The sequence below is a fragment of the Bos javanicus genome, chromosome 5 (genome assembly GCF_032452875.1).
Source record: "Bos javanicus breed banteng chromosome 5, ARS-OSU_banteng_1.0, whole genome shotgun sequence".
Lineage (NCBI taxonomy): Eukaryota > Metazoa > Chordata > Mammalia > Artiodactyla > Bovidae > Bos > Bos javanicus.
Window position 1 is genome coordinate 106,969,758 of NC_083872.1, and position 27,132 is coordinate 106,996,889.

Here is a 27,132-nt window from a genome sequence, read left to right on the forward strand (position 1 = left end):
CATGGGTAAGAAGGCCAGCTTCACCCTCTGCAGGGTTTTTCTGGCTGATTGGCTGCAGGCTCTGGTTTTGAAAGATGTACCTAATATTCCACAGGAAACCAACCCAGTTTCTGCAAAGAGCCAAATGCTGTTGGATCAACTCTATGCAAATAGCCGTCTGCCCAGCTCAGCGGGGTCATTTGGCTCCAGCCCGAATCATCCTCCCCCGGGGCCTCTTCCACTGCTCTTTCTGCTGACCTGACATCTCAGAACTGCTTGGCGAAAGCTATGAGTGCTCTGGGTTTTTTTGTGTGTCTTTTGGGCTTTGGGCCACAAGGCATATGGGATTTTACCTCCCCGACCAGGGATCAAACCCACTCCCCCTGCATTAGAAGGCAAAGTCTTAACCACTAGACTAACCAGGGAAGTCCCTAAAGATGATTTTCTAAAGAGCCAACTGGATCCCAAGGAGGACATCCCCCTGGAGGACTTGAAACCCACTCCGTGTCCCCAGAAGACGCATGGGATACCCCAGGGGAGGGTTGGGGGCCCCACTGACTCGGACTCGCCTCCTGATTTCTGGATGTCAGAACCAGTCTGGGTTTGTTGCTTTCCAGACCCAAATCAGGGCACTGTGTCCACCCAGACCCTCCTGTGTGGGCAGGGGCCTGCTGCCACCGTGCCTAAGCTGCGGCCCCACCTGCCTTGTGAGACCCCAGCCCATCTGTGACCGCAGGATGCACTCTTCCTTTAGGGGTCAGTGTGCTCCTCTCCTGGGAGCACATAGTCTTTTCCTTTCTTGCATAATCTGATTTTCATCCCTTTGGACTGAAAATCCTGCTCCTCGTTACCCCACCTTATACCCCAAAGCTCCCATCACTGCAAGCACCCTGACGCAGACAGGGAAGGAGGTGGGCAGTCCAGAGCCCGGCCAGGCGCCTCCAGATGGTGGCCCAAAGGGAAGGTGTTCTTGGGGTCCTGCTCGGGGAAGGGGGACAGAACACTGACCCCTGTTAACTAGGAAACTATGTAATGGTTCTCAACTGGAAGCTACTGGAACTTGGTAAAGGAACCATGGCAGTCCCACCCCCAATCACCTGGGTGATGCTCCGGGGTCCCCAGGCAGTGCAGCCCGACTGAGGAGCACTGTCTTAGAGGATGAGAGATGGCGGGGGCCCCCAGAGGCATCTACGCTGGAGTCGTTGTCTATGCAAGATGGGACCACGACCCCTGAAGCAGGGCACGTTAGTTCATGTGGATGGCACTTCTCTGGGCACTGTGTGCAGAGCTGTTTACCAGATTCTCAGTGGGTTAGGTGTCCCCAGGGCAGTCCATGCCTGTCCCTTTGGGTGGTTCTAGATCCAGTGTAAGCCTGTGGGGTCGACAAGCCTCGTGGATGATGTGCAGGTTTCTCTAAAGACCCTACACGTGCTAAAAGTTAGAGCCACTCAGTGTGATCATGTTGGCTGTTTCGTGCTGCTCAGAATCTCTTCTTGGTAGTAGCATGTGCCTTTGATTAATAAGAAATGAGAAATGAATTATCATGTAATACACTGCATTTGGTAGACAGAAGCCCTTCAAAACCTAAGACCCCTGGGAGAAAGTCATTAAAGGGGCCCTTGGTGATTAGAGGTTGGGAACCCCTGGCCTAATACACCTCCATTGTTTGAGAGATGGAGACATGAGGCCCAGAGAGGTTCAGGGACCATCTTTAGGTCACACAGCTAGTTATGCACAGCTGAGGCCCTCAACCCCAACCTTCTCAGGTGGACTGTAGGGGCAGAAAGAATATGTGCTGAATATTTTGCTGGAAACCCTCACTTGACACAATCCCGCGGACCCAGTTGTAAGAAATCCCTTACTGGTCATGGAGATTGCATGGCCAGAGATAGCCCATGCCCTCAGAGGACTGGAAAGTCCATCATAGGCCAGGATTTCATCAAATCTAAGATACCATCACTTGGAAGATACACCCTTGTTTTCAGTACAAGGCAGGAGTGCTGCCAAGTGTGGTTGTCAGATGCCATCAACCGTAAGACGTATCTTGATCTTTGTTGTTGGTGTTCGGTCACTCAGTCGTGTCCGACTCTTTGGGAGCCCAAGGACTGCAGCACACCAGGCTTCCCTGTCCTTCGTTATCTCCTGGAGTTTGCTCAAATTTATGTCCACTGAGTCAGTGATACCATCAAACCATCTTCTCCTCTGTCATCCCCTTCTTCTCCCTCCTTCAATCTTTCCCAGCATCAGGGTCTTTTCCAATGAGTCGGCTCTTTGAATCAGGTGGCCAAAGTACTGGAGCTTCCGCTTCAGCATCAGTCATTCCAATGAATATTCAGGGTCGATTTCCTTTAGGATTGACTAGTATGATCTCCTTGCAGTCCAAGAGACTGCAAAAAATCTTGATCTTAGAGATGTTACAATGTGAGGAAAAAAATGTGTCATGGAATCAGAGCAGGTGGATTCCACTCAGAGGTGGTTCTCTTAACCTGCTGGAGGTGCTAAGGGGGATGAAATGGTCCTTAGAAGGAAACACGTGTATCTGAAAAGCAGGAGTGAGTCGAGAGCCTCCCAGCCCAGAGTGCGCAGTCCCAGGATGGCATACTCGGATTGGCCCTCGGCAGACCTGGATCTTCGTCTCAGTCTTGAAACTTGAGGGCTGTGCTCGTGAGCACATTCTAGTCCCTCCAGCCTCCATTTCTTCATGTGCAAAAGAGGGGAAATGTGCGCTCCCACCTACCTGCCCTGAGCCTCCTGGACTCTTGTAAAGCTCGGAAGAGGACATGGGAAGTTGAGTCCTAGAGGTGTGTGGGGCAGACCCATGGTTAAGGAGCCCCCACTCACCCACAGAGGTCCCCGTCCGGCCCCTGGGGACACACACAGGCACACACACTCTGCCCGGCATCACAGGAAGGGTCGCTGAGCCTCACTGTAGGAGGAACAGGGCAGGTGTGTTCCCAGGGCCCCTTCCTGGGATCAGGGCTAGAAAGGATCAGTCAGCAAACAGGACTCCTCCCCTCCTGCTCAATGTCCTGCTGTCCCAGAGCGACTGCAGCCTGTGGGGCACGTGTCCCTTCTGCCGAGGGGGCAGCACGGTTGAGCCACAGGCCAGGGCCCAGAGCTGGAGCCAGCCCTGCCCCATGTCTCCCATTAGAGGTGGCCCTCAGGCAGCTCCCCTTCTTCTGGGGGCTTGTCCTCCATTGGCAGAGCGCAGGGAAGAAGCCCAGTCGTGTGGCCCCCCAGGGCGATGAGAAGGGGGCTTGTGAAAGCGCCCCTCCAGGGACACGAGCGGCAGAATGGCAGGAGGGGTCCCCACGACTGAAGTGTCCCTGACTCGTGACAGAGATTCTCGGGCATCATGGTGGGAAACGGGACTGGGGGGCCAGACCTGGATTCTTGCCCTGTCCCTGCTTCTCCCCTCGACCATGGACAAGCCTCTGTTTCCCCATCTGCAAAATGGGCAGCCAGACCCTTCCCTCGGGCTCCTCCAAGGACCAAGTGAGTGGATGGGCGAGAAGGGTCCCGTGCGGAGTGGGTGCTCAGACCCCGTGTCCCGCAGGTGGGGGGCGCCGCGGTTATGGCCGTGGGCGTCTGGACCCTGGTGGAGAAGAGCGGCTACCTCGGCGTCCTGGCCTCCAGCACCTTCGCCGCCTCTGCCTACATCCTCATCTTCGCGGGCGCCCTCGTCATGGTGACCGGCTTCCTGGGCTTTGGCGCCGTCATCCGCGAGGACAGGGGCTGCCTCTCTGCGGTGAGTGCCTGCCCACCAGCAGGGAGGAGGGGGCCATCTGCCCGGGGCCTCCGACCACCTGTTTCCCCCCTGACCCCCCGACCAGGCTCCGTGCTGAGAGCCCCACTCGGGGACACCGGCCCCGGCTCTGAGGCCTGCAGAGGGCAGGCTGGGGAGGGGTGGGTGGCCACGGGCCGGCTGTTTGCCACCGTCTCCAGGTTCTTATTAGGACCTAAGCCAGGAGGACACCTCGCTGGTGGTGGCAAAGCTGCTCCCTCACCTCCTTCCCGTCTCCTCCTCTTCTTCCTCTGTCCAGGTTTTATCATGGCGATTTTCAAACATAGGCTAAAATGAAAGAATGTTTTCATGAAGCTCGTGTCATCACCCAGACTCACCTCCACCATCTCAGAGCCAATCCTCTCTGCCTGCCCCCTGCCCCGCCCCCACCCGAGACCCCAGACAGCACGGCATCTGTCAGTGCCTCAGGGTATACCTCAAAAATCAGGATTCTCTTTTTAGAAAGGGTAACGACAAGACCGTTATCACACCTAGAAACCATTAAGAGCCGATCCTTAATATCATGAAATAACCAGGCAATTTCAGATTTCCCCCGTTGAGCCATAAGCTATTCTTTTTTTTTTTTTTTTCAGTTTATTTGAATCAGGATGGAAGTGAGGTCTGTGTGTTAAAGTCAGCCGAGTTGTCCCTCGGGTCTCTCTCGGTCTCTCCGCTCCCCATCAATCTCTGACTCTTCCTCGCAATGTACCTGCTGGAGGAAGCCATTTCATTGATGGCTCTGCTCCCTCCCCGTCTGGACTTTCCCATGCCGTCCTGATGATGCTTTGGGAGTTGGATGTAGAAGCTTGGTCAGACTCAGGTGGGATCGTTCAGGCAGGTGTTTGTTTCATGGGTGGGGTAGGCACAGGCTCCTTGACAAACACCCCCTGGGAAGCTGGGAAGAGTGCCCCCCACCACCACCGCTGACCCTGAGCACCAGGGAAGGAAGTCAGGGCTATACCCGAGGAGGCAGAAGCCGGAGTCCCACTCTGGACTCCCAGGCCTGACCCTCCCTCCTTCCCTCCCTCCTGGGCACCTGTCAACAGATCAGGCTCCCTGGGGCCCGGCTGGCATCTCCCCCTTCATGTCCCCAGCCACAAGCCCTGTGTGGACAGTAATTAAGAAGTGTTAGTCGCTCAGTTGCACCCAACTCTTTGCAACCCCATGGACTGTAGCCCGCCAGGATCTTCTGTCCATGGGGTTCTCCAGGCAAGAATACTGGAGTGGGTTGCCATGCCCTCCTCCAGGGGATCTTTTCCACCCAGAGATCGAACCCAGGTCTTCTGCACTGCTGGCGGATTCTTTACCATCTGAGCCACCAGGGCAGGGGAGGGAAGCTGCAAAACATTCAGACATAGACAGGAAGGGTCAAGGCAGATCCAGTCTGAGTCTCAGTGAGGAACCAGGTTGAGCTACAGGAATCAGGTGACGAGAAGAAGCCTTGAGGTCAGTCCCCACCCCCCGCCCGTCTTTACGTGCCCACTGCTGACCCAGCAGCCTGGGACCCACACATCCGACCAGGGAGAGGAAGCTCCATCTGGAAGGGCTGAGCCCCGGGCCTCTCTCACCAGCCGTAACCTAGTTTTAGCTCTGGATGCAGCAGTCTGCGGTCCAGGCTCAGCGGGACCGCTCTCCCCTGCCTGGAAGAAGTTCTTAGTTCTGTTCTGAGGATCGCCCAGAGCAAGGTGCAGGCCATGCGGATGTGGCTCCTGAGGAAAGGGGGAGGGGCTGAAGGCCCACAGGGACCAGCCTCCAGAGCTTGGCTTTGACCTGACCTGTCCTTCCAGCCATAGGACAGGGGTGCCCTGAACCAGCCCGTCTCCAACAATGTCCCCCACGCCAGAGTCCCAGTGAGCCTGCTGATGCCCCTGATCAGACCACTGTAAGCTGGATAAGAGAGAATACAGGGCCTGATTGAGTGACCAGGGATGCAGTGTGATGGGGGCAGGGAGGTCCAGCTGTGATGGGACAGAGGCTTACAGGGGCTGGGGCCACTGGGCTCTTCCCCTTGGCATCCTTGGGGACCAGAGGAGAGCCAAGGGGTTCATAACCGGCCCACCCAGCACCGACCGCAGCCTCCCCTTCCTACACCGTCCATCTGTGAGACCTGTCCCGCCATCCGGCCTCCCCAATCACAGCCAGACCATCACGTGGTCTGAGACCTGCCCTGGGGAGGTAGGTGGAGGGGAGCAACCATGCAGGGAAGATGCGGAGACCCAGGAAGGCCAGAAGCTTGGGCCTGTGGCCCCGGAGCACACCTTTCACCCTTCTGAGCTTTGGAAGGTCAGAAAATAGACCTCTCATCTCCCTGGGCCTGGTGGCAGGACAGGGGCCACAGGGGCTGCTGGACAGGCTGCTATGAGATGCTATCGTCCTTTTCAGCCCCACCTTGACCCTCCTGCCTGCGTTCACTTCCATCTACACAGAACCAATGGTCTCTGTGCCCCAGCATCACTAACTAGACACTTCAGAGAGGCATCCCCTCGAAAGTGAGGTCAGGAGAAAGTGCTTGTGTGTGTGTGCGCACACACACACACACACACACACCTATCTAGGAGTGTGGAGCCCAGGGCTTATAGACAGCAAACCTCAAAACCTGGTGTCTTCTTCCTTTGCTTTTCCCTGCCCGACCCTTGAAAGAATCAGAAACAGACCCAGTCTGGGGACTGAACACAGGTGAGGGGGCAGACCCTGAGTCATCCACCTGTTGGCCCACAGCCCCTGAATTACTGAGCATCAGAATGTTTTAACCAAGAAGATGGCTATCAGACTTTTTCTCTGGTTAACCCAAGTAGACATTTTAAAACCCAGGCTCCCATTTGGAGGCAAGCGGGGATGCTTAAGGCAGTTTAAAAGCGTTCTGTGGTTTCTGGAGTTTCCTTCCTGGTTTCATTTCTTCTCTCCCCCTCCGTGTCTGACTTCCTTTTGAAACCTTGAGTCAGCTAAAGGAGAAGTGCAGTGAGTGGAATGCTATCTAAAGTGGCCCCTGAAGAGGAGAGGGGGAGATGAAAGACCAGGCATCCGAAGAGTCTATGTCCAGCTTAGCTCAGGCCGAGGAAGGGGCCCGACATCAAAAGCTTCCCTCGAGCTGCCAGGCGAGGGCCAGCCGGCTCCCACAGGCACGGCATCTGTCCCGGCCCGAGCCCTTCCTCCAGCACATCTGCAGCCCCTCAGAGTCACTTTCCCCAGAAGGAAATGTTCATCAGGGACAGGAATAGTACGTCTTCGCTGGTGCCGAAATCATGATCAGCGAGAAGTCGGAAATCTGCAAAAGGGGAAAGGGAGCAAGATTTAAATTATTCATGCCAGCTCTTCTTTTTTAGCGCAGCCTGCGTGAATGAGCCGGGTCATTCAGGCCAGCCCAGTCCAAGACGATGACCAAGACAGATGCTACCCTGATCGAAAGCAAGGGATGTTTTTAGAGTTTTGAATGCGGGCTCTGAACGCTCACATCTTCAGTCAGATGAAGATGAGAATGGGTGGTTCAGGCTCAGCTGGGTCTTCATCAGGGCTTCTTTTATATTTAGGAGAGGGAGTTGAAGGAAAAAGTTCTAGAACCAGTTTTGAAAATGAGGGGACCCCAAGTTGCAGCACTTCCATTGGGCTTCATTAACCCGTGCAGTCTGGGCTGGAGTAGAAACTGTATCTCGTGCAGCCTGCTCGGGGACCCCTTGGAAGTCACCTGGCCCCTCCTGGCCACCTTAATGTCCCCATCCCCATACGGGGGGCTGGGGGGAAGCATGAAGAGAACAAGACAGTATTTTAGGTCTTAGGAAACGAGTCACCACATTATATAAAGATCATCAAGTGTGGCTATAATTATCATTTGCATCACCAGCACCAGCTCCTTTGAGAAGGAGCCTAAATAAATGGAGTTATTCTTAGGGCCGTGACTCCCAGGGTCCCCACATCTTGGCTGGGCCACTCTCTCAATAGAAGCAGGGGACAGGGTGGCAGAAAGGGTGCCTGGATCTCCATGTCCATGGTTTTGACCATGTCCTCCCCAAGCTGGTTTCTTTCTTTTTTTTTGGAGGAGTGGGGTGGCCACCCCATGTGGTATATGAGATCTTAGTTCCCTGACCGGGGATCAAACCTGTGCCCCTTGCATGGGAAGCACGGAGTCTTAACCACTGGGCTGCCAGGGAAGTCCCTCCCCAGGCTGTTTTCTCACCCATTCCTTACTTTGTCAGGGCCCCACCAGTCACCCAGACAGGTGGTCACAGCCTCGTCTGTTGGTGACATTCTGATCTTGGTGTCACCACCTGCGTGTGTCAAAGGAATGGGTCCTACAGCCGAGGCCTGGGGAACCCTGACTCTGCCCCGTCAGAGAGGGCCTCTGCTTATCTGCTTGATTTGGGGCAGTGGGGGCGTGGAGTGGGCAAGAGGACCCTCGCCAGGCTCTTGGGGAATCAGGTATGAGTAGCCCCAGGAGCCGTCCAGAAGGTGCCCCATGCAGTCACCCAGGGCCCCAGTCTCCCAGCTGGGGCCTGGGCTGAACTCAGCTCTGCACCCCACCAGGACAGCACACGGTCGGTTGCCTGCGAGACTCAGCCCCTTCCTCTCAGATCCTCCCGTCAGCCTCCTCCTCCCTGGCCTTGCTTAGGTTAGGGGCTGCACAGGAAGGGGCTCCCTGGCGGCCAAGGGGTGAACCACCCCACCCTCACCGCAGCCCCAGAAAAACAGACTTGCCCGAGGTCACACGGCCATCACCCTGGCTTGGTCCAGGCCCTTCCCCTGTCCCGGCCGCCTCTGTCCCCACTTCCTGGAGGGCTCCCACACAGGGAGTGGGTACTCAGCTTGTCATGACTCGGGGTCCATGGTTGGCATTCTGGGTGCAAAGGGAAACACAGAGGTGAGGACTAGGGGCCGGTCACCTGGCTACCCACCACCTGGCCCACTCGGAAGTGGGGGTCAGGCTGCAGAGCGCTGGGGTGCAGGGGTCAGCTGTGAGTACACCAGAGAAGGCCTTCGGCTGAGCTGGAGATGAGTCTAACATAGCTGGGGCTTCCCAGGTGGCACTAGAGGTAAAGAACCCACCTGCCAATGCATGAGATGCAAGAGACGGGGATTCAGTCCCTGGGTCGCAAGTCAGGGGGGCTCATGGCAACAGTTGCTATGGGCCTCTGTCAGTTCTGGAGATGACCTTGGTGTGGCACTCTGCACCTGTGGCCTTGGTCTAGGGCTCCACACAAACCTTATTTCACAAGCAAGTGCCCAGCAAGGATGGCCTGGCGAGGGCTGGCCGTGGAGCAGAGCTGATGTGGAGAGGAAAAACTCCCCTCCCAGCCTGGCCTTCTCTCTGCTCCCAGCCTCTCAGGCCAGCTCGGGTATCAGCATCAGACAGGAACCAGAGCACACCCCGGCGTCCTGCAGAGCAGCCCCCGGCCCGGTGGAGTCACTGTGGCTGGGCTGGGGCCAGGAGGGTAGAGGTCACCTTCATCCTTCCAACAGTGATATTTTGTTACTGGAATGGCTCCAGGCTCCAAAATCCACATCCTCACTTTTCTGCACGAACAAGTAGGCAGCTGCACCCCGAGCCCTTATTGCCTCCAGCCGGCAGTTAATTGCCAGCAAATAACGTGGCCTGAGGTAACTGCTGCTCAAACAGCTGGCTCTGTCTTTTCTGGTCCAGCCTCTTTGGCTGTTCCAAGCTCCCTGACCCTCCCATGGCCATGATCAGATCACACAGCCAAGCTAGGGGCTGCGGGCCGGCTCTTCTTCCCGAGACTCAAGCTCAGCCGCACCTGACTCTGCTCTCTCCCCACCGGAGAGAGTCAAGACTGTCTCTGGGTTAAGCCGGCCAGTATCTCTGCCTCACCCCCACCTGCCTGGACACCGAGCCAGCTGTGGCTTGGTTTCCATCCCTGACTGTGCTGATTGTGGAGGAGACAGAGGAGAAAACCTTTGTCCAAACCCCCTTCTTTGTGGCAGAAGCAGTCCCAGGGAGAAATTCCCAAAGTCCAGTGGTATAAAGTTCTTAAAACTGACCTCAAGGACAGCACCAGCTGGGCTAAGTTGCCCGGTCTCGTGGGCACCACTGAATCCACCTCAGAAACTGTATCTGGGGCTCGGCTTGCCCCAGATACAGGCAGGGTAAGTCCATCTGAAGACCCACTTGCTAATTAATCACCTTAATGTCACAAGGAGGAATAGTTTTGCATGGTTCCTGTGGAGTCTCTCATTAAAGAAGGTATCAGATTGGTTCAGAAAGGGTTGTGCTGTTTCAGCTTCATTTGGGATCCGTAACTTTAGAAACTATCCACCTTTTCTTCTAGTGCAAACTACTCCATTAGAGAATTAAAGAAAAAAAAAATGTTGGTAGATGGTACAGGGTGGAGGTGAATGTTTGGGTCCTGTTCTGTCTTAGCAGGCTGGTCCGTTCTGTGACTAGGCTCCAGTCTGGTGTGTTTGGAAGGGGCCTGTCCTAATGGAGGGCTCTGGGGCAGAGGTTCCTAGAGCTGTCCTTGGAAATCTCATTACTGGTTTCTATCAGACCAAGATTTGGGGGGTCAGTTCTGGAAGGACGGGGGGCAGGGCTGAGTACAGGATTGGGAGGCAGTCACAAAACTCAGCAAGGGGCAGGGGTCTGGGAGGAGTGGGTGTGGGTGCGTTCCTTTCACCCTGCGGAGCAGGGGGACAGGACGAGATGCAGGTCAGAGCCATACGGCGAACATCGCTGTGGGTCGGACAGGCCTGAGTCCCGGGAGTCAGACGGGGTCAGGAGGAAGGGTGTGGCTACGAGGTCACGGTCAGGACCTTCTGGCTCGGTGAGGGCTTTGTGGAGGCCTTGCCCAAGCCCAGACTAGATGGCGCTCAGCTGCACACACAGATGTGGTCAAGGCAGCAAACCCACGCAGAACCAGCAGAGACTGAGGCACGCCCGGTGTGCGCACGGTGGGTGTAGCTCAGCTGGGCAGTCACCGGACTCGGAGGGTCAGGCTGGGCTGAGTAGAGTGAACGGGACGGACATAGGCATCAGAGCTGTGGCTGTGACTCCAGCACAGGTGTGAAGGCTCAGGGCCCCTTAGGGAGGAGGTGGCCTGCCCAGGAGGGGCCGTGCCTGGCCTGCCCGGAGGGCGCTGTAGGCTGGGGGCTGAGTGGTGGTTGGAGAGAGACCCTCCTGTGCCCAGTTTCCCCTCTGCCTCTTGTCACCACCCTCTCCTGATGCCCGGCGTCCCCCTAACCCTGGCCCCCCACCATGAGCTCATCCAGCCCATCCGCCCGCCGCATCCCCCCATGCCATCAGCCATCGAAGGGAGCCAGTGGGATCAGCACCAAGCTCTGCAGCCGGGATCCTGGGTTCAATTCCATGCTAGCGGTGTGACCTCGGCCAAACTGTAGCCCCTCCATGCGCATATGTGACGCTGGGGCCACAGAGCCGTGTGACGAACAGGGTCGCGCAGGGAGCACCTGCTGTGTGTGCTTGGGGAGCATCTGGGTGGATCAGGCACAGATTCTGCCCAGGGAGAGCTAATTTGGGGTTGGGGGGGGTGTTGTGGTATAGAGGATCCTGCCCATCACTCCCATATAGAAAAACTGCCTTTCCCCTGCTCCTGAGAAGGCGGCACCCGTGAACAGTTATCACCCACTAAGCTGCAGGCTGGGAATTCTGGGGGCCCCTTGGGGATGGTGGGCTTGGGGTCCATTACGTCCTGACTCATGTTGAAATGTGACTTCTGCAAATGACTCACAGGGGATCTGAGAACATTGTACTGCCTTTTGTTAATAATTCCAAACTAAAGCAAAGCAAATTTAAAGGAGACATGCTGTAGCTTAAGAACCTTCTTCATGCTTCCCAGAATCAAGTACTATGCACAGACCTTCTGGGCCAGCCCTTTCCCAAGGACCCACCTGGGGACCCCAGAGTGTCCCCCAGACAGCAACATCTTCTCTGCACTCCAGGTCCCAAGGTGCCCTCAGCTGATGCCACGTGGACATCCCTCATCCTGCCCTGAATCACGGTCAGCAACGTTCTGCTGTGAAGGTGCCCTCCCAGGCAGGCGCAGGGTAAAACCCCTCACCTGCTTCTGTCTGTGTTGTTTCAGGCTTCTCAGGGCCCAGACAACCTTCCTCAGACGCGTTTTTGCCGTGTCTCCCATAGTACTTAGAGGCACACACGCAAATCAAGTCCTAGCATCAGCCTCAGAGCCTGAAGGTAAATGTGTGAGTCAGGGTTTCTCAGCGGCCTTGGCACCAGTAACATTCAGGCCAGATCATCTTTGCCATGGGACCTGCCCCATGACCGTGTCCCTGGGGCCTCTACCCACTCGAAGCCAACAGCACTCCTTCCCCGAGTTATGACAACAACAAAAAAACGCCTCCAGACATCGCCAGTTGTCCCAGGGTGGGGTGGGGAGCATAATCACACCAGGTGGAGAAACTTTGGCATAAGCTAAAGCAACAATTTCACGCCATCTGCAGATCAGAAAAGGATTAAGCTGCTGCCCCCACGTGTGGGCTGCCTGCTGCGGCCAGTTCCCCATCTCACAGGTGCACCTGCAGGTCAGTGAGAAACGCACCTGCAGGTCTCCTGGAGCTGCTTTCCGAGCCTGGCGACCCAGCTCTGGACCAGGCCCTGAGGAAGAGCCAGAGGAGCCTGAGAGGGGCCCACTCCCCCAGGGGCTCACGGCCACCTGGGGAGAGTGCAGCCCCAGGGGCTCACGGCCACCTGGGGAGAGTGCGGTAGCGCTGACACAGCCTCCAGGGAGCGGCGGGTGACGTCGCGCCCCTCACCCAGTGGAGGCCACTCACGCACTTGTGGACTCCTGCCTGAGGACCAGGAGGTGGGCAGGGGAAGCCGCAGTGGAGGACCAGGGCCTGGTCAAGGGGAGAAGCAAAACAGGCGTTGTCGTCAGGAGACGAGGCAGGTGAAGCGCTGAGGCGCTGGGGCTGGGACCCAGGGTGGGTTCTTCGGGAGGCTGTGATGAGCTGCAAGTGGAAGGCCAGGGAGGCCTGGGAACAGGGCGAAGAAAGACTGGGAGGCTGGGCCTGGGTTCAGGGACTGTCTACACAGACTTCTGTGCTGTGGGAGTGCTAGGATGATGTGGCTGGACCCGGGGAGTCAGGGCAGGCGTGGTGGAGTGCGAGACGGGGTGCAACGATGAGGCGTGTTACAGCTCGTGGCCCCTGATGGCACAGCCCCCCGCCCCAGCCTGGCCCCTCATGCCCAGGCTGCAGCCAGCCCTGCTCTAGAAGCCAGGCTGCCAGGCTCCCTGTGTGGGAGGATCTCCGTGCAGGAGGGTCCCAATGAGCACGACCCTTTCCCACCCCAGGGACTGTCACCCTGAGCTGTGACTCAGGGCCTCCCCCGCGCAGGTGACACGCCTGCGACCGCCAAAGCTGCTGCCTGGAGCCGGCGCCCTGCTCCCTGATCACCCCGCCGCTGGCACCCGCTGTCCATCCCCCGAGCCCCGGCCGGACCCTCACTCCCCTTGCGGAGGCATCTTCACATCCGGGGCGCCGGTGGGAGGGAGCCTGGAAGCCTCTTGGGAACACTCCCCTCCCTCCTGACAGCTGTCGAGGGTCACAGGTCGCACGTTTGACACCCGCTTGATGCCTCAGGGCGGTTCTGAGTGACTGGCAGGTACTCATTTAGCCTGCCATCGCGTCAGGATGTGGCTGGGTCCCCTCCCTTCCCATCAGCCCTCTGCGCCAGCCCAGCTTCAGGAGCAACTGTAGCAGTGATGTCCCGGGGGCATCACGGTCCACCCTCCCACGTGACCTGTGGCTGGAGGGGCGCTGGACCTCCCAGCACCGAGGGCCCCGGTGTGCACTCAGGAAGCCTGGGAGCGGTCACTGCGAGTAGGGGCCAGGAGGCAGGAGGGTGGTCTCAGTGCCAGGCAGGCAGGGCAACAGGGGCTCTCACCTGCTAGAGGAGGGTGGAGGGGGCGGCAGGCTAGTGCCGTCATCCCAACCGCTGGTTCAGCCACACAGGCCTGGCTGCCTGGGTTTAGGGGGATGGGGAGGCTGGTTCCAGCCCCCCACTCACTGCGCCACATCATCGCTTCACAAAAGGCACCAGGGGCCCCCATGTGGAACCAGCCAGAGGCTGAGCCTGGACTTGAGCCTGGACGTCAGCCAATGTCCCATCACTGCTGCTTGGGTTTCCAGGCCCTGTATCCAGGCCCCGTATCCCAGAGGTTCCTCTAGCAGCAAGGGCATATCCACAGACCTCTGAGCAGCCTCCAGCCTGACCCTGGGGGTGGGTGGAGAAGGGGGACCAGGGACCCCCGCTGTGCTCTTGCCTTGGGCCCCACCCCACCCATACTTGGGGCCCTGCTGGCAGCTCTGATGCTGGGAGGGCGGGACCCAGGAAGATGGCTGTGGGGAAGGGGGTGATTTACTCAGCCTGAATGGAAGCCTGGCTCTCAGTGGAAAGTTATTCCTCTGTGCCAGCTGCCCCAGGGGCTGGGAGGTGGTCAAGCTAGCCCTGCAGCCCCGTGGACCAGCATCACCCCAGAACTTGCCCCACGCAGGCCAGGCCCTGCGTGGTCTCCTTCCCACTTGTACCCCTTCCTGCCCTCCTCCCGTCCCCTGCCTGATGAATGCTGGTTCCCACATTCACCCCCAGGCTGAGCCTTCCCTGGAGTCCAGTGACCCAGTGGCCAATGGGTAGGCAGTTCCCCCTGGAGAAGGAGGCAGCACTAGTTAGGGCTGGGGGAGGGGCCCCTTCCTGCCCATTCTCCCTCAGCCCCCCTCCCTGTCCCTCCTAGCCACAGGCCTCCGGGCAGGCAATCCCGACCCCCTGACTCCTGCAAGAACACTGCAGGACAGGCAGTGACACCAGGCGGGGGTGGGAGAGGGGTGCAGACCCGTCATCCCGCAGTCACTGCGAGTGCACAGCCTGGAACCCAGCTGGCTGGGCTGTGATGTGCAGAGTGGTGCTGAGGGGGGGTTAGAGCCCTGGCAGGGCCCTGCAGAGCTGGAAAAAGACAAGGCAGCACCTTTCTCAGGATCTCCACTTTGCTGTTTCCCAGCCTCAGCTGTTGCTGCCCAGCCGGCCTCTATATACTCAGCCTTGCCTCTCTCTCCACTCCCTGAACTCCAGCCCCACCTCCCCCGAGCGCAGTACACCCTCCAGGCTTCCCCATGTTCTCCCCTCCACCTAGAACGTGCATCCCTTCTTCTTCACCTGGCATCTCATTCTCAGAGATACTACTCAGGTGTCACCTCCTCCAGGAAGCCCACTCTGACTGCTCCCTGCAACCTGGGCCTTCCATAGTTTCTAGAGCTTGCCCCATAGTAGCATTTATAACACAACGTTGTGATCACATACTTATCTGTCCCCTCCACCAATAATTGAGGGCAATAATTGCCTTACTCTACCATACCTGGCACATGGTAGGTATTTAACCAACACTGGTAGCAGATCAGTGCATGAAGGGTTGAGAGGGGAACTCCAGGCTGGCAGCCAAGAGAGGTGGGTGTGTCCAGAAGATGCTGTGAGGGACGGGGGTCCCCATTGTTCTGGAGAAGTGTTTGTCAGGGGTCCTGAGGGGCCAGCTGGCCGCCCAGGCCTGACCCTCCCCCGGCGACTGCCTTCTCTCCTTGCTTCTAGTATTTCTGCCTGTTGCTGGCGATCTTCCTCGTTGAGCTGGTGGCGGGGGTCCTGGCCCACGTGTACTACCAGAGGGTGAGTGGAACGCTCTCCTTGTCTTTACTTTACCCATCAGCACCCCCGGGAGGGACCATAGTGAGAGGGGCGCACAGGGGCAGGGAGGCAGTGACACACGGGTGGTCCCAGGCCTCCCCTGCCTGCTCTGGACAAGGAAGAGGTGGTCAGAGCCCTCCCACTGGGCGCTCTGTGACTCAGGGGTGATACTCAGCTCATACAGACAGATGACCACATTGTCCTTTCACACCAGCGCCCATGTGACTGACAGATATCCTCAGATAACTATGTAAATATTTTGAATGCACACGTGCGTGCTCAGTCGTGTCTGACTCTTTGCAACCGCATGGACTGTGGCCTGCCAGGCTCCTCTGTCCATGAAATTTTTCAGGCGAGAATACTGGAATGGGTTGCCATTCTCCAGGGAATCTTCCCAACCTGGGGATTGAACCTGAGTCTCTTGCATTGCAGGCAGATTCTTTGCCACTGAGCCACCAGGAAAGCCCTATTTTGAATATCACCTTGTAATCAAAATGATCATGGGTTCCAGATTCACAGATTCAACCAAGCTTGGATCAAAACTATTCAGAAAAAAACTTCAGAAAGCTCCCTAAAGCAGAACTTGAATTTGCCATGCACAAGTGTTTATGTAGCATTTACATTGAATTTACAGCTGTTTCTACAGTGTTTACATGGCATTAGGTATTGTCAGTAATCTAGAGATGACTCAAGTGTACAGGAGGGTGCGCATAAGTGATATGCAAACACTGCACCATCTTATATAAGGGACTTGAGCATCCATGGAAGACCCATGCTGGCCCCGGAACCAATCCCTGGGTACCAAAGGATTATCTAAAGTCACCTAGTGCCCGGCCTCCCCTTTGCCATCCCACCAGCCTGGAACTGTGGTCCCCCACCTGTCTCCCATTTCCATCCATCACACTCCGCCCTGACACAGGGTAACAGCCTTTGCAACACCATCTTCACAGATCCTGCCTTCTGTGCAGCCTCCTTCCCATGGTCCCCTGGTCCTGGGCAGTCAGAGAGGGCTTCCTGGAGAAGGTGACACCTGAGTGGCATCTCTAAGGATGCGATGCCAGATGAAGGAGGCATGGCCTTAGAGGGGCCTGGGGGCAGTCGGTGGGTGGTTCTGCTGATGCACCGTCTCTCTCCATGCTCCTCAGCTGAGCGACGAGCTGAAGCAGCACTTGACTCGGACCCTGGCCGAGAACTACAGGCAGCCGGGCGCCGCAGAAATCACAGCGTCTGTGGACCGTCTACAGCAAGATGTAAGCGTCGCCCTGGGGCCTGAAGGCCACGCAGACACAGTTCCCAACCTGTCTCTGTCCCTGCCCATCTGTGTGGCCCTGGGCAGGTTACTCGCCTTCTCTGAGCCTAACTTGCCACATCTCTGAAATGAAGCGTCACAGGGTATGGAAGCGTTAACCGCAGCCCCCTAGAAGGCCCTCCCACATGAGAGTGCTTCCTGGGTCCTGGTTCGTCCGTTCCTCCCTTTCCTCTGCATTCCCCTCTGGGTACCTGGTGGGCAGCAAGCTGGCCGTGCCAGGATCCAGGCTTTTCCCATCAGCGGGCCTCCTCCTTCCTCCCTGGGGAACTGATGGCTGTGGCTCCGGGAGAGTGAACTGCAACAGGCAGAGTGTTTCAGAAAAGCAGCTGTAACAATTTCCCAGTTATCATCAGGCAGAACTCGGGGGGATGGGGGGGTCTCTCCTTGCAAAGAAGGGACTCGCAATCCCCCAGTGAGGCCCTCAGTCCTGCAGAGGTAGGGGAGGGGCACGTGGACCTCAGGCCAACATGGTCGCCAGTGGCCACACATGGCTCTTCACATCCAAATGTAAGACCTCGGCTTTATGCAGCACGCACACCAGCCTTTCCAGCACTGACCTGCCCATCCAGTGGCCTCTGGGACATCTCTGTGTCTTGCAGGTCTGGGGGCGCTGAAGCTTTGAGGTCTGGATCGGGGACACCTGAGCCTCTGGCAAGGCTTGGGTCCCTGTCCTGGGGGTCCTGTCTCCCTGGATGACCAGGAGCCCATGCCCTGGTGGTTTGGTGCTGCCCTGGGCCTGCCACACAGGGATACACAGCCCTCCTCCCTCGAGGACCTGCCAGCACCCACCCCCCACCCATCTTTTCCCAGATCCTCCCTGCTCCCAGGACACCCAGCACAATCTCCTTAAAGGACAAGGGTGCCCCGAAGAGGTGGCCATCAGGTTCCTGCAGCCAGCTCCCCACTTGCCTAGAGAGAAGGTCCCCCCAGAGCCAGGTCCCTGCTCAAAACAGGGGAAGCGAAAAGTCTCCAGCAAATAGGGATGAGATTAGGATCTGAACACTGTCCTGCGGCCCCGTAACTGAAGGGCTGGGGTGGGGCCCAGGCTCCCTCCTCACCTGCAGCCTCTGCCTCTCCCCCTCAGTTCAAATGCTGCGGGAGCAACAGCTCAGCCGACTGGCTGCAGAGCAGCTATATCCTGTCTCCAGAGGCTGAGGGCCGCCGGGTGCCGGACAGCTGCTGCAAGACGGTGGTGGCACGCTGTGGCCAGCGGGCACACCCCTCCAACATCTACAAGGTGGAGGTGAGTGCCCCGTCCCGTGGGGCCCAGAAAGGCCAGGCAGGTGGGCGGAGTGGTGGAGATCACACTTACTCTCTGACCACAAGATGGCTGTGGGCCTTCAAAGGTCCCCACAAAGTCTGGGGGCCACAGCTGCTCCAGGGAGATCTGGGGACTTCATAGCGTGCCCCTGGGTCACTAAGAAGCCCATGGGCACTTGAGAAGCTAGACCTGGCCCTTTAAGTGTCTGGCCTCCCTCAGCGGGGAGCAGCCCCCACCAGCCTTTCCTCCCCATCCTCACCTACTTCCGGGCCAACGTGTGTGTGTGTGTGTGTGTGTGTGTGTGTGTGTGTGTGTGTGTGTGTGTGTGTGTGTGTGTGTGTGTGTGTGTGTGTGTGTGTGTGTGTGTGTGTGTGTGTGTGTGTGTGTGTGTGTGTGTGTATGTGTGTGACCTGCCTACCTGCCTTCCAGGGAGGCTGCATCAGCAAGCTGGAGCAGTTCCTGGCTGATCACCTGCTGCTAATGGGGGCTGTGGGGATCGGGGTGGCCTGCCTGCAGGTGAGTTGGAGTGAGGATTCTAGGGGGGGTGGTGTCTGGAGCCCCGAACCCCTCTCTCACTGGCTGAGATCTCAGCTCTTGGCCCTCTGCCCGCCCCTGCCTAGCCTGCCCTCTCCTCTCCCATCTCTCCCCTCTGCAGCCAAGGTCACTCTCTTCCCCCAGAAAACATGAAGGAAAAGGCCCTGGGAACTTGTCAGGAACAAAGACCTGGGAGGAGCGGGAGTGTGGGTGCAGGTATGTGCATGCACTCCGTGTGTGCACGCTGGCCTGCTGTGGTGTGCGTGGGGTCCGTGGGTGTGTCTGCATGTACCCGGGTGTACGTGGTCGGGGCTGGATGCACGTATGTGTTCAGGTGTGCTGTGCATGTGTGTATACGTTCGTGCATGGACGTGCACTCGTTCCTCTGTGTGTGTGATGTGTGTGTGTGTACCCCAGGGGGGTGTGCACCCCTGTGTACAGCACAGTTCTGTGCTCCAAGGATGACTGATGCTTTTGCTCCATTTCATCACTCACACCCCTCTCCCAGCCACCACCCAGGGGTCCTGTTGAAGGTGGAGGGAGTGGACTCAGGAGGGGCAGATGCAGTGAGTAAGGATTCTGCAGGCCCACCTCGCCCGGCAGAGCTAGAGGAGCTGATTCACCACAAAGTGTCACCCCCGAATCCCCATCTCGGGAGGTCAGAGCAGAGGCCGGCATCACAGGACCCATCCCGTCCAGCCCCTGCTCCTGTGCGACTTGAGAGGTCACTTCCCCACCCCTCAGGGCCTTCATCCACAGCAAGAAGCTCATTCCCAGCCACGAGAGGTGTCAGTGGGAAAGGAGATACCTGGCTCACGTAAGGCCTCCCTGAGTGCTCTCCTCCAATCCTGCCGTGGCCAGAGCTTATCCAGGCCAGCAGATCAGAGAGCCGATGGCCCGAGGGTCTCACTCCCTGAGCTGGCACCAGGCCCCTGGCTCCTGATCCTTTGTTCTCCCAGGCTCTGTTCCTGATGCAGGGTCCATGGAAAGAGTTGGGGTGGTGGCAGTTGTTAGCTTGGGAGCCTCCCCAGGTAGGGTTCCTTCTGATCACCATCTCCATCTGTGCACCCAGGGGACCTGGCTGCAACCCCGGGTGGGTGGGAGATGGCCCACCCTCTGGAGGGGACCAGCCGTTCCATCTCTGAGCCTCAGGTCCTCATTTGTAAACGGGTCTGGTCATATCAGATCAGTGACCAGTGTGCACATCAATCACTCAGCTCATCGCAAATGGACAGCAGCTGCTCGGGAAACGGTACCCACCACGTTATCGTTTCCATGTGGGCATGGCATCTCTCAAGAGAGCTGGTGGTTTCCTGGCCAGACCAGCCCGTCCCCTTCACCCCCGACTCAAGTGCAGGCGCAGCGGGTCTGGGGGGCACTCACACGGCCCCTTCATACCTACCCAGGCAGGCCTCCTGCCCAATGCACTGACGCCTGGGAGCTGCCAGCCTGACTGGGGAGGGGGTGCTCCGCTGCTGTGCCTCCCTCACCCCAGCTTTCCAGACACCTCCTGCCCACTTCAGGTGTTGGGGGCCTGCTCTGCAGATACTGACTGGATCTGGGCTTCACTCTCCATCTATTTCCTCCTGACCTCTGCCCTCAAAGCCTGAAGCTGAAGACAAGGGCAGTGAGGCCAAGGGCGTGGAATGGGATGACCACCGAGTCTGAGGTCAGGCAAGTCCAGCCGTAGGAGTAATTCCAAGGAGGTCGGGTCACCAGGCAGTGCCCACAGCCCCGCATTGACTCCATCATGGGCAGCTCATCCTTCACAGTGCCCTGCAGAAATGTGCTCCTGTCCCCGAGAGAGCGTCGCTGGGCCACCACCAGGGACCCATCCCTGGCCCATTTTCTCTGTCCATTCCATCCATTCTGCTACAGCAACCAAGCCTCAGGCTCCATCGCCCCCTGCCGTCCAGTGCTGGAACTACCGCCCAACCTTGAGGAGGGGCTCGGGCCAGCTGGGCCCCCAGGCTGTCATTCTCCACCCAGCACCCAGAAACCTTCCCCACTCACACTGACCTGGCACTTTGGAAATCCCCAGGCCCAGGAGATACAAGGCCAAGATGTCCTGTCCCCCTGCCTCCAGGAACGGGGTGGGAGGGTGATGCCTGAGAGTCGGAGGCCCCCGTTGTAGACAAAGCTTCCTCTTCCATGTGATCTGAGAGGGCCACCCTCCCTCCAGAGCCTCAGTTCCCTTACTTGTAACATGGAGGAGTGGGACGTCTGCAAACCTTTTTAAGCAGCAGTGTTCTCTCATCGTGGCTTCCCCAGTGGCACCTAGTGGTAAAGAACCTGCCTGCCAATGCAGGAGATATAAGAGAGGTGAGTTCGATCCCTGGATTGGGAAAATCCCCCGGAGGAGGAAATGACAATCCACTCCAGTATCCTTGTCTGGAGAATCCCCACAGACAGAGGAGCCTGGCGAGCTACAGTGCATAGCGTTGCAAGGTCATGACTGAAGCGACTTAGCACGCAGCAAGCACGTTCTCTCATCGGTGGGAATCTCACCCAGGAGCCCAGTTTATTCAACATGAGGCCAGAGCTGACCTGATGGAAGGAAGCAGGAGTCAGGAGACTGTTGTGACAGCGGTCCAGAATAGCCTCCCGTGGTTTTCCAGGAAAGAGCACACCTCAGTGAGACGGAGGTGCTGCGGTTCCTGGGTGTCTCATGAATTCTCTGAAGACCAAGCAGGAAACGACGATGAACGGAGCAAACCTGCTTTCAGCCAGACACCACGTGCTGCCTCCCAGACTCGCAGACCAGGCACTGGTCTGCCTGCGGAGATGCTGGCAGGCTAAATGGCCAGGATGCAAGAAGGGACAGGCCTCCCGGAGCCTCCAGGCTCTGATCCTCAGCCAGGGCTGCACGTTGGGGTCACCCGGTGAGCTTTGAAAGGTCTAAGGCCAGGCTGAACTCCAGCACAACGAGAACTCCATCTGCAGCCGGCACCCTGGCCACAGTGCCAAGGTCAGGCGCCTGGGCCTCACAAAGGCGGGGCCCAGCAGCCCGCCCTGCCCCGCCCTCCGCCTGCTCCTGCTCCCGCAGTGCCCTGGCCTGTGTGTTCTCTGCTCACAGCTGTTGATGCAGATTCCTCTGTGTCCTCTGTCAGGAAGTGGACGCTGGGGCTCTTTCAGGGACCAGGTAGTTAGTGCCCATGCCTCGTCTGCATGTATCAGGGTGGTGTGTATATGTGTATGTGTGCACGTGTGTGTGTGTGTGGACACTCATTGATGTCCATCTCACTGTGCCTTCCCCCGGGCACCCTGGGGCCACATGTTGTGTACAGAGCTCTGGGCACTCAGTCCTCCGGGTCCTCCCCAGCGTGAGGCGTGCACCTTAGAAGATGCAGCCATGAATCTGTGCTGGGCTGGCTGCTCCCATCTGGCCTCCCCTTCAGCAAGGGTCAGAAAGGTCCAGATGACCCTGCAGGAAGAGTCATCAAGCCCTGAGGGGGGGATAGGGCAGAGAGCGTGTCCGACACCTGGGTGGAATGGCTGGGACAGCCACCTGCTTAGAGTGAAAGACGAGATGAGCTCTAAGCCACCTTTCAGCCCAAGACTGAGTCCCCCGGTGGATTAGCACTGCCCTTAGCACCAAGTCTGACAGCTGAAAGCCGTGTTCCCAGGGGGTGAACCTCCCGCGTGGGGAGAGTTGGGAGGAGGAAGGGGACACCGAAGGGCTCACCCCCTGTGCCCTCCTTGAGCCTCTTGAAGAGAAACTAGTGTCTGCCAGTTCTGGGGCGTCCTCGTCAGCCTGTCATCAGGTGTGTCCTGAGGTATCCCAGGAAGATCAGGTCAGCTGGAAGGTCTGGGAAAGACGGGGCACTGCTTCCTGTCTTTGGGAACCCCTCTGGACCTCTGTCCGCGGCACGGTCGTGGGCTGCCCCCTACCGCCCCCTCCCGTGGCCGGGGAGCCGGGAGCCAGCGGCATCATCTTTATCAGGGTCACCGTCACAGCCCTGGGCCTCCGTGGTCTTCACACCCTCCCCTCCTCATCCTCAGTGCATCCTTGGGTGAAGGGAGGGCGGAGGCAAATGAACAGTGATCCTCTTCCTCTGTGCTTAGAGGTCGGCAAGTGAGATGTGGAAGGTGACTGCCCAGCACTGCCCAGCCTCGGCCAGCTAGTCGGCAGGACAGAGCGGCCAGCAGGCAGGGCAGGCTCCCGGGGCCCAGGGCTCATCCTGAGCCGGCTTACAGGATGAGCTGGTGACTGTCCTGGGCCCTCCACTCGGATCCTCGGTTTCCTTTCCTGCACATCAGCTAAAGAATTAACTCCACACCCTGGTCTTTGCTCCAGAACCTGAGAGCAGCTAGATGTAGACAGACCTTCCTGGAGAAAGGCTGCTTCGGCAGCGATGTCACTACCTCTAATTGAATCAGGTCTAATTGAATCAGGCTGTCTCCGGAGAAGAACCGGGACCACAGAGCTGCAATGTGGACGGGAGGCTTGTTTAGAGGCGCAGGCCCTTACCCAGGCCGCAGGGCTGGAATCCACAGCATCCCCGGGCAACCCATGCACATTCAAGTGGGAGAAATACCGCTCTTGGCTGGTGGTTCTCAGAGTGGTCCCCGCTCCAGCCCCTGCCCACATCACCTAGGAGCTTATTAGAAATGCAGGCTCGCAGGCCGCACCCGAGGCCCCCTGGGTCTGAATCTACCCTTGACTGAGTCCACAGGGGACTCCTAGGCGTGGGAAGGCTGGCTCTGGCCGCCAGGCTGGCGGACTCCTGACTCCTGTGTGTCCCTGCACTCTCTCCCCGCAGATTTGTGGCATGATACTCACCTGCGGCTTGCACCGGAGGCTCCAACTGCATTTTTACTAACAGCCGACTGCGTTCTGCTCCGACTGCCCCTCACAAGCTCAGGGGCCCAAGGCCCACAGGCCAGGCCTGTGGGGTCAGCACCAGCTGGCCTGGAAGCTCCCAACAACTCCCCCTCCTCTGTGCCCAGCCCTTCTGGACCACCCAGTCACTGCGACCACGGCCCCTGCAGCCCCAATCCGGCCGGGGACCCTCGGCCCTCGCCCTCCACTTCTGCGTGCTCATCACCAGAATCCCGGGGCAAGAGAGCACAGCCCAAGCCTCGCCAGGCCTAGGCTCCCATGGACCCTGGGGGGCTGTGATGAAATCTGCTTTCCTCCCCACTCCTGAACCCTGAAGAGGGGCTGGCCACTTTGCCCCCACTGGGACGCCCGCATACGAGCCTGTGATCCCCCATACAGGCGCTGAGCACCCCTCTCCCACCCCTGCTGGATGTGCTCCCTGAGAAATGCATTGAATAGGCAGTTAGAGTTGGCTCTGCCCCCAGAAGACCGCGGCCTTTGCCCTCCCCGCTTCCCCTCCCCTCCCACCTGCACCAGCTCACATGGAGAGAAGTGTCCCATGGCCTTATTCCTTCCTGCAGGGCAGGGTTGGGTGGTGGCAGGGTGGGGAGCAGGTGCCTGCCTCCAGGCCCTCCTCAGGAGGGTCCCCTGGGAGCCCATGACCCCAAGCCCCAATCTTCAGCCATGTGCCCCTCGGGGGTCTCCTCTCTGGACTGATGCTCAAAGAAAGCCAAGTTTTTAAAAAAACTATCATCTGCCCTTCATGTTGGTGGGAGTAAAATCCTTCCTGATTAAACCAAACCACGGACCCTGCAAAGCTGGAGCCACCGAGAAGGTGCAGCTCTTGAGTCGAGGGGTGCTCTGCCTCGAACCTCCTTTTCCTGAGCCGGTGCTCCTGGACCACCCAGCCCCCAGCACTTGGCCTGCAGAGACCCCGCTCTGCCTCCCAGAGTGGACACTGTCCCTTCATTAGGTTCTCTCTTGCAGCTCTTGAAGCAGGGAATTTTCAGAAAGGACTTTCCAAAATATGGACAGAGAACAGAAAGGAAATCCTAGGAAACACTGGGCACAGGTGCTGGAAGTTTTCCGGAGAACATGAATCAACTCATAAGATACCCCAGAGGGTCCCACATGGGCAGAGACCCCCATGCCGGTCCCCTGGGTCCCAGGTCCTGGATCCTGCACTTCCTACTTCCCACCCTCATGATGCCGAGGTCAAGTCCGGAAAGGGCACACCTGGCCTCCGCTGTCTCTTGCTGACCTGGGCCCATCCCAGGTAAAGGTATATTCTTTCCCATTCATGGGTCAGTGCTGTCCCCGTCACAGCCCCCACAGTACCAAAACCGCACACCCCTGGAGAGGGGCGACCCATGCACTCAGAGGGCAGAGCAGCCTCCTGCAACCGGTTGCCTCCTGCCCTGGGACTCTGGGGCTGTCGGGAAGGGCCCTGGGGTCACTGATGCCAGTTCACTCTAGGGGAGACCAGCTTTCCAGCAACCCCAGATTCCCAAGGCCCCCCAAAAATTGGTGCTGTGATTATCTTTGCTGCCTCCAACTTCCTGCATTCGTGCAGATAACCAAAAATGACCATAAGTCCCAAGTTCTCTGCAGGGCTAGATGTTAGCTGACATCTTACAAAGTGAGGGCTGAAAGGGAGAGCACATTCTTCCCCCTGAGGGGCCCGAGGGAGGTGGCAGTGGGCCGGGCAGTGCTGGCTGGCTGCACATGTGCCCTGCTGGGGTCCCTGCTTACTTTATCAAGGTCAGCGGGGGCTCACGGAGGGGTAATGGGTAGGTGCCACCTGCACAGCCTTGTCCTGGTGGAGGCCCAGGAGAGCCCGACTTTTCTGCTCCCACCGCCCCCATGGGTAGAGGCCATCCTGGCTAGGGTGGGAGAACTGTGATTCTGCCCTGGGCACGGTCCCACCCAGAGGGTGGAGGTCCACACTGCAGAGAAAGCCCTGTGCTTTCTGAAACTGGGACCTCCCTGTTGGTGCCAGCGGCTCGGGAGATGAGACAATGTGAGAGGAAACAGCAGTTTCTCATGGAACACACAAAGGGTTAGGATGGGGCTGGCCCATCCTGCCTACAAGGATGCCGCTCTGTGCCCAGGACAGCCCCTCCCAGGTCCCTGCTGGGAGGTGTCCCAATCCCGAGCTCCCTGGAGAGGGAGCAGGACACGACGCTCAAAGGTCATCCATCGGTCCCCCGACACTGGGGACTGGCCGGAAAGCCGGGGTTGTGCAGAGGTCTGGCCGTGGCAGGTACGGGAGTCCAAGCGGCCCTGGTCCTTCCCCCTGGACCAGGCTGCCCCACCTCCCTGGGCTCCCAGTGCAGCACCCAGGAGGAGCCGAGTGCTACACCCCGGGGACCCTCAGCCCACAGCCAGTTTCCGGCTTGGACTCTGCCACCTGGTTCATCTTGGGGGGTTGAGGTAGAGGAAGTGAATTGAAACCATTACTACCATCACCACCCATCCCCCTCAGCCTTGTAAAGGTTCTCCGCCCAGTTCGCCACTTGAAGCCTGGACAGAAGGGGACAGGGGTTTCCACGGGCTAAGGAGGACACCTGTCTTTGTATCACCACTGGGTGGTGCCCACACCCCCGGGGGATGCTGGTGATGGAGTTGTCTAAGCCGGGTTCTTAGCACTGTCAGGATCAGCCTGAGAGCTTCTGAGCCTTCGCTGGACCACCCTGGGCTTCTCATCAGTAGCAGGGGCCACAAGCCTGCGTCCTGACAAGTTCCCAGGTGACAGTGATGCTACTGGTCTCGAGGCCACACCTTGACAGGCCTCTGCCACCTCCCGTGTGTGTCACAGCCCCCCGGGGTTCAGAAGCCCCCCCAGGTGTCAGGCCAAATCCCACTGGATTCACCGGAGCATAGGATAAAGCACCTGACCCGCTGTGTACCTGCCAGTCCGTGACCTTGGCAGGGAGACCAGGGGCCTGGGTCCTCTCCCTGGAAGGGACAGTGATGCCCCAGCCCCGTTTTCCCACCACCTCTGTGTGCCTCAGGAGGGCCCACTCCATCCTCGCCCCCCGTCCTCTGTTTCCACACAACGCCCAGCCTTGTGCTCTGTTCACAGTTCCATGTGGGCCCCCTCTCTGCCCTGCTCCCGCACCAGACACACCCCTGCAGGTGCCACCAAGAGTCCCAGGCAGCCCAGCGTCAGGAGGGCTCCTGGATCCAGCTGCCCACTGGATAGGGGTCATCACAACATTCTGGAAACGGAAAAGTTGCCTTAACCATTTTCACAGAGAGGAATTGCCCCAGCGTAAACACGCCCCTCCTTAGCCTCCGCCTCCATCCTGGGGGCATGACAATAAAGGAATGGTATCCAGAGCTGCAGTCTTCACTGTCCCTTCTCGGCAGTTGGTTTGTCAGAAGCCCCACTGCAGCCTGAAGTGATGGGGGCAGGGGCCCTGATAGGACCCCACACTGGTCAGGGCCCTGCTCACCCCTGCCCGCCCACCAGTGTCCTTAGCTCCTGCCTCAGGTGGCAGCTGCTGAGCTGCCTTGGGCTGGACCCTGTTCCCTCCCTCCCCTGGCTTGTGGATGGGCAGGCTGTGGGTGGTGGTACAGGGTGCTTCCCCTTTCCTCCTGCATCCAGCAGTGACTGAGCAGAAAGGTGAGGCTGCAGTGAGGGGCTGGGGGGTGGGGTCCAGGGTTGCAGAGGATGGGCAGGCAGTAAAGCGTGAGCCCGGCCCTGCCCATCAGCCAGGTCCACACTGTCCACGTCTCTGCCCTCTGTCATCAGCCAGGCCAGCCAGAGCCAAGAGGGCTCCTGTTCCCA

The 27,132-nt window shown here is 58.5% G+C and overlaps 1 protein-coding gene across 3 annotated transcripts in view; it reads left to right on the plus strand.

Moving 5' to 3' along the window:
* The window catches only part of TSPAN11 (tetraspanin 11), a 62,325-nt gene extending 38,222 nt beyond the window's left edge, over positions 1–24,103 (plus strand). For 2 of the 3 annotated variants that reach the window (XM_061418232.1, XM_061418233.1), the window contains 6 exons: positions 3,536–3,727; positions 15,321–15,395; positions 16,559–16,663; positions 17,807–17,965; positions 18,413–18,499; positions 23,281–24,103. In XM_061418232.1, the coding sequence (XP_061274216.1) occupies positions 3,536–3,727; positions 15,321–15,395; positions 16,559–16,663; positions 17,807–17,965; positions 18,413–18,499; positions 23,281–23,340 (678 nt within the window). In that variant the 3' untranslated portion in view covers positions 23,341–24,103. Of the gene's footprint in view, positions 1–3,535; positions 3,728–15,320; positions 15,396–16,558; positions 16,664–17,806; positions 17,966–18,412; positions 18,500–18,661; positions 18,734–23,280 lie in introns of all 3 variants that reach the window. The other variant, XR_009736663.1, reaches the window with a different exon arrangement.
* Positions 24,104–27,132: the final 3,029 nt, after the last annotated feature.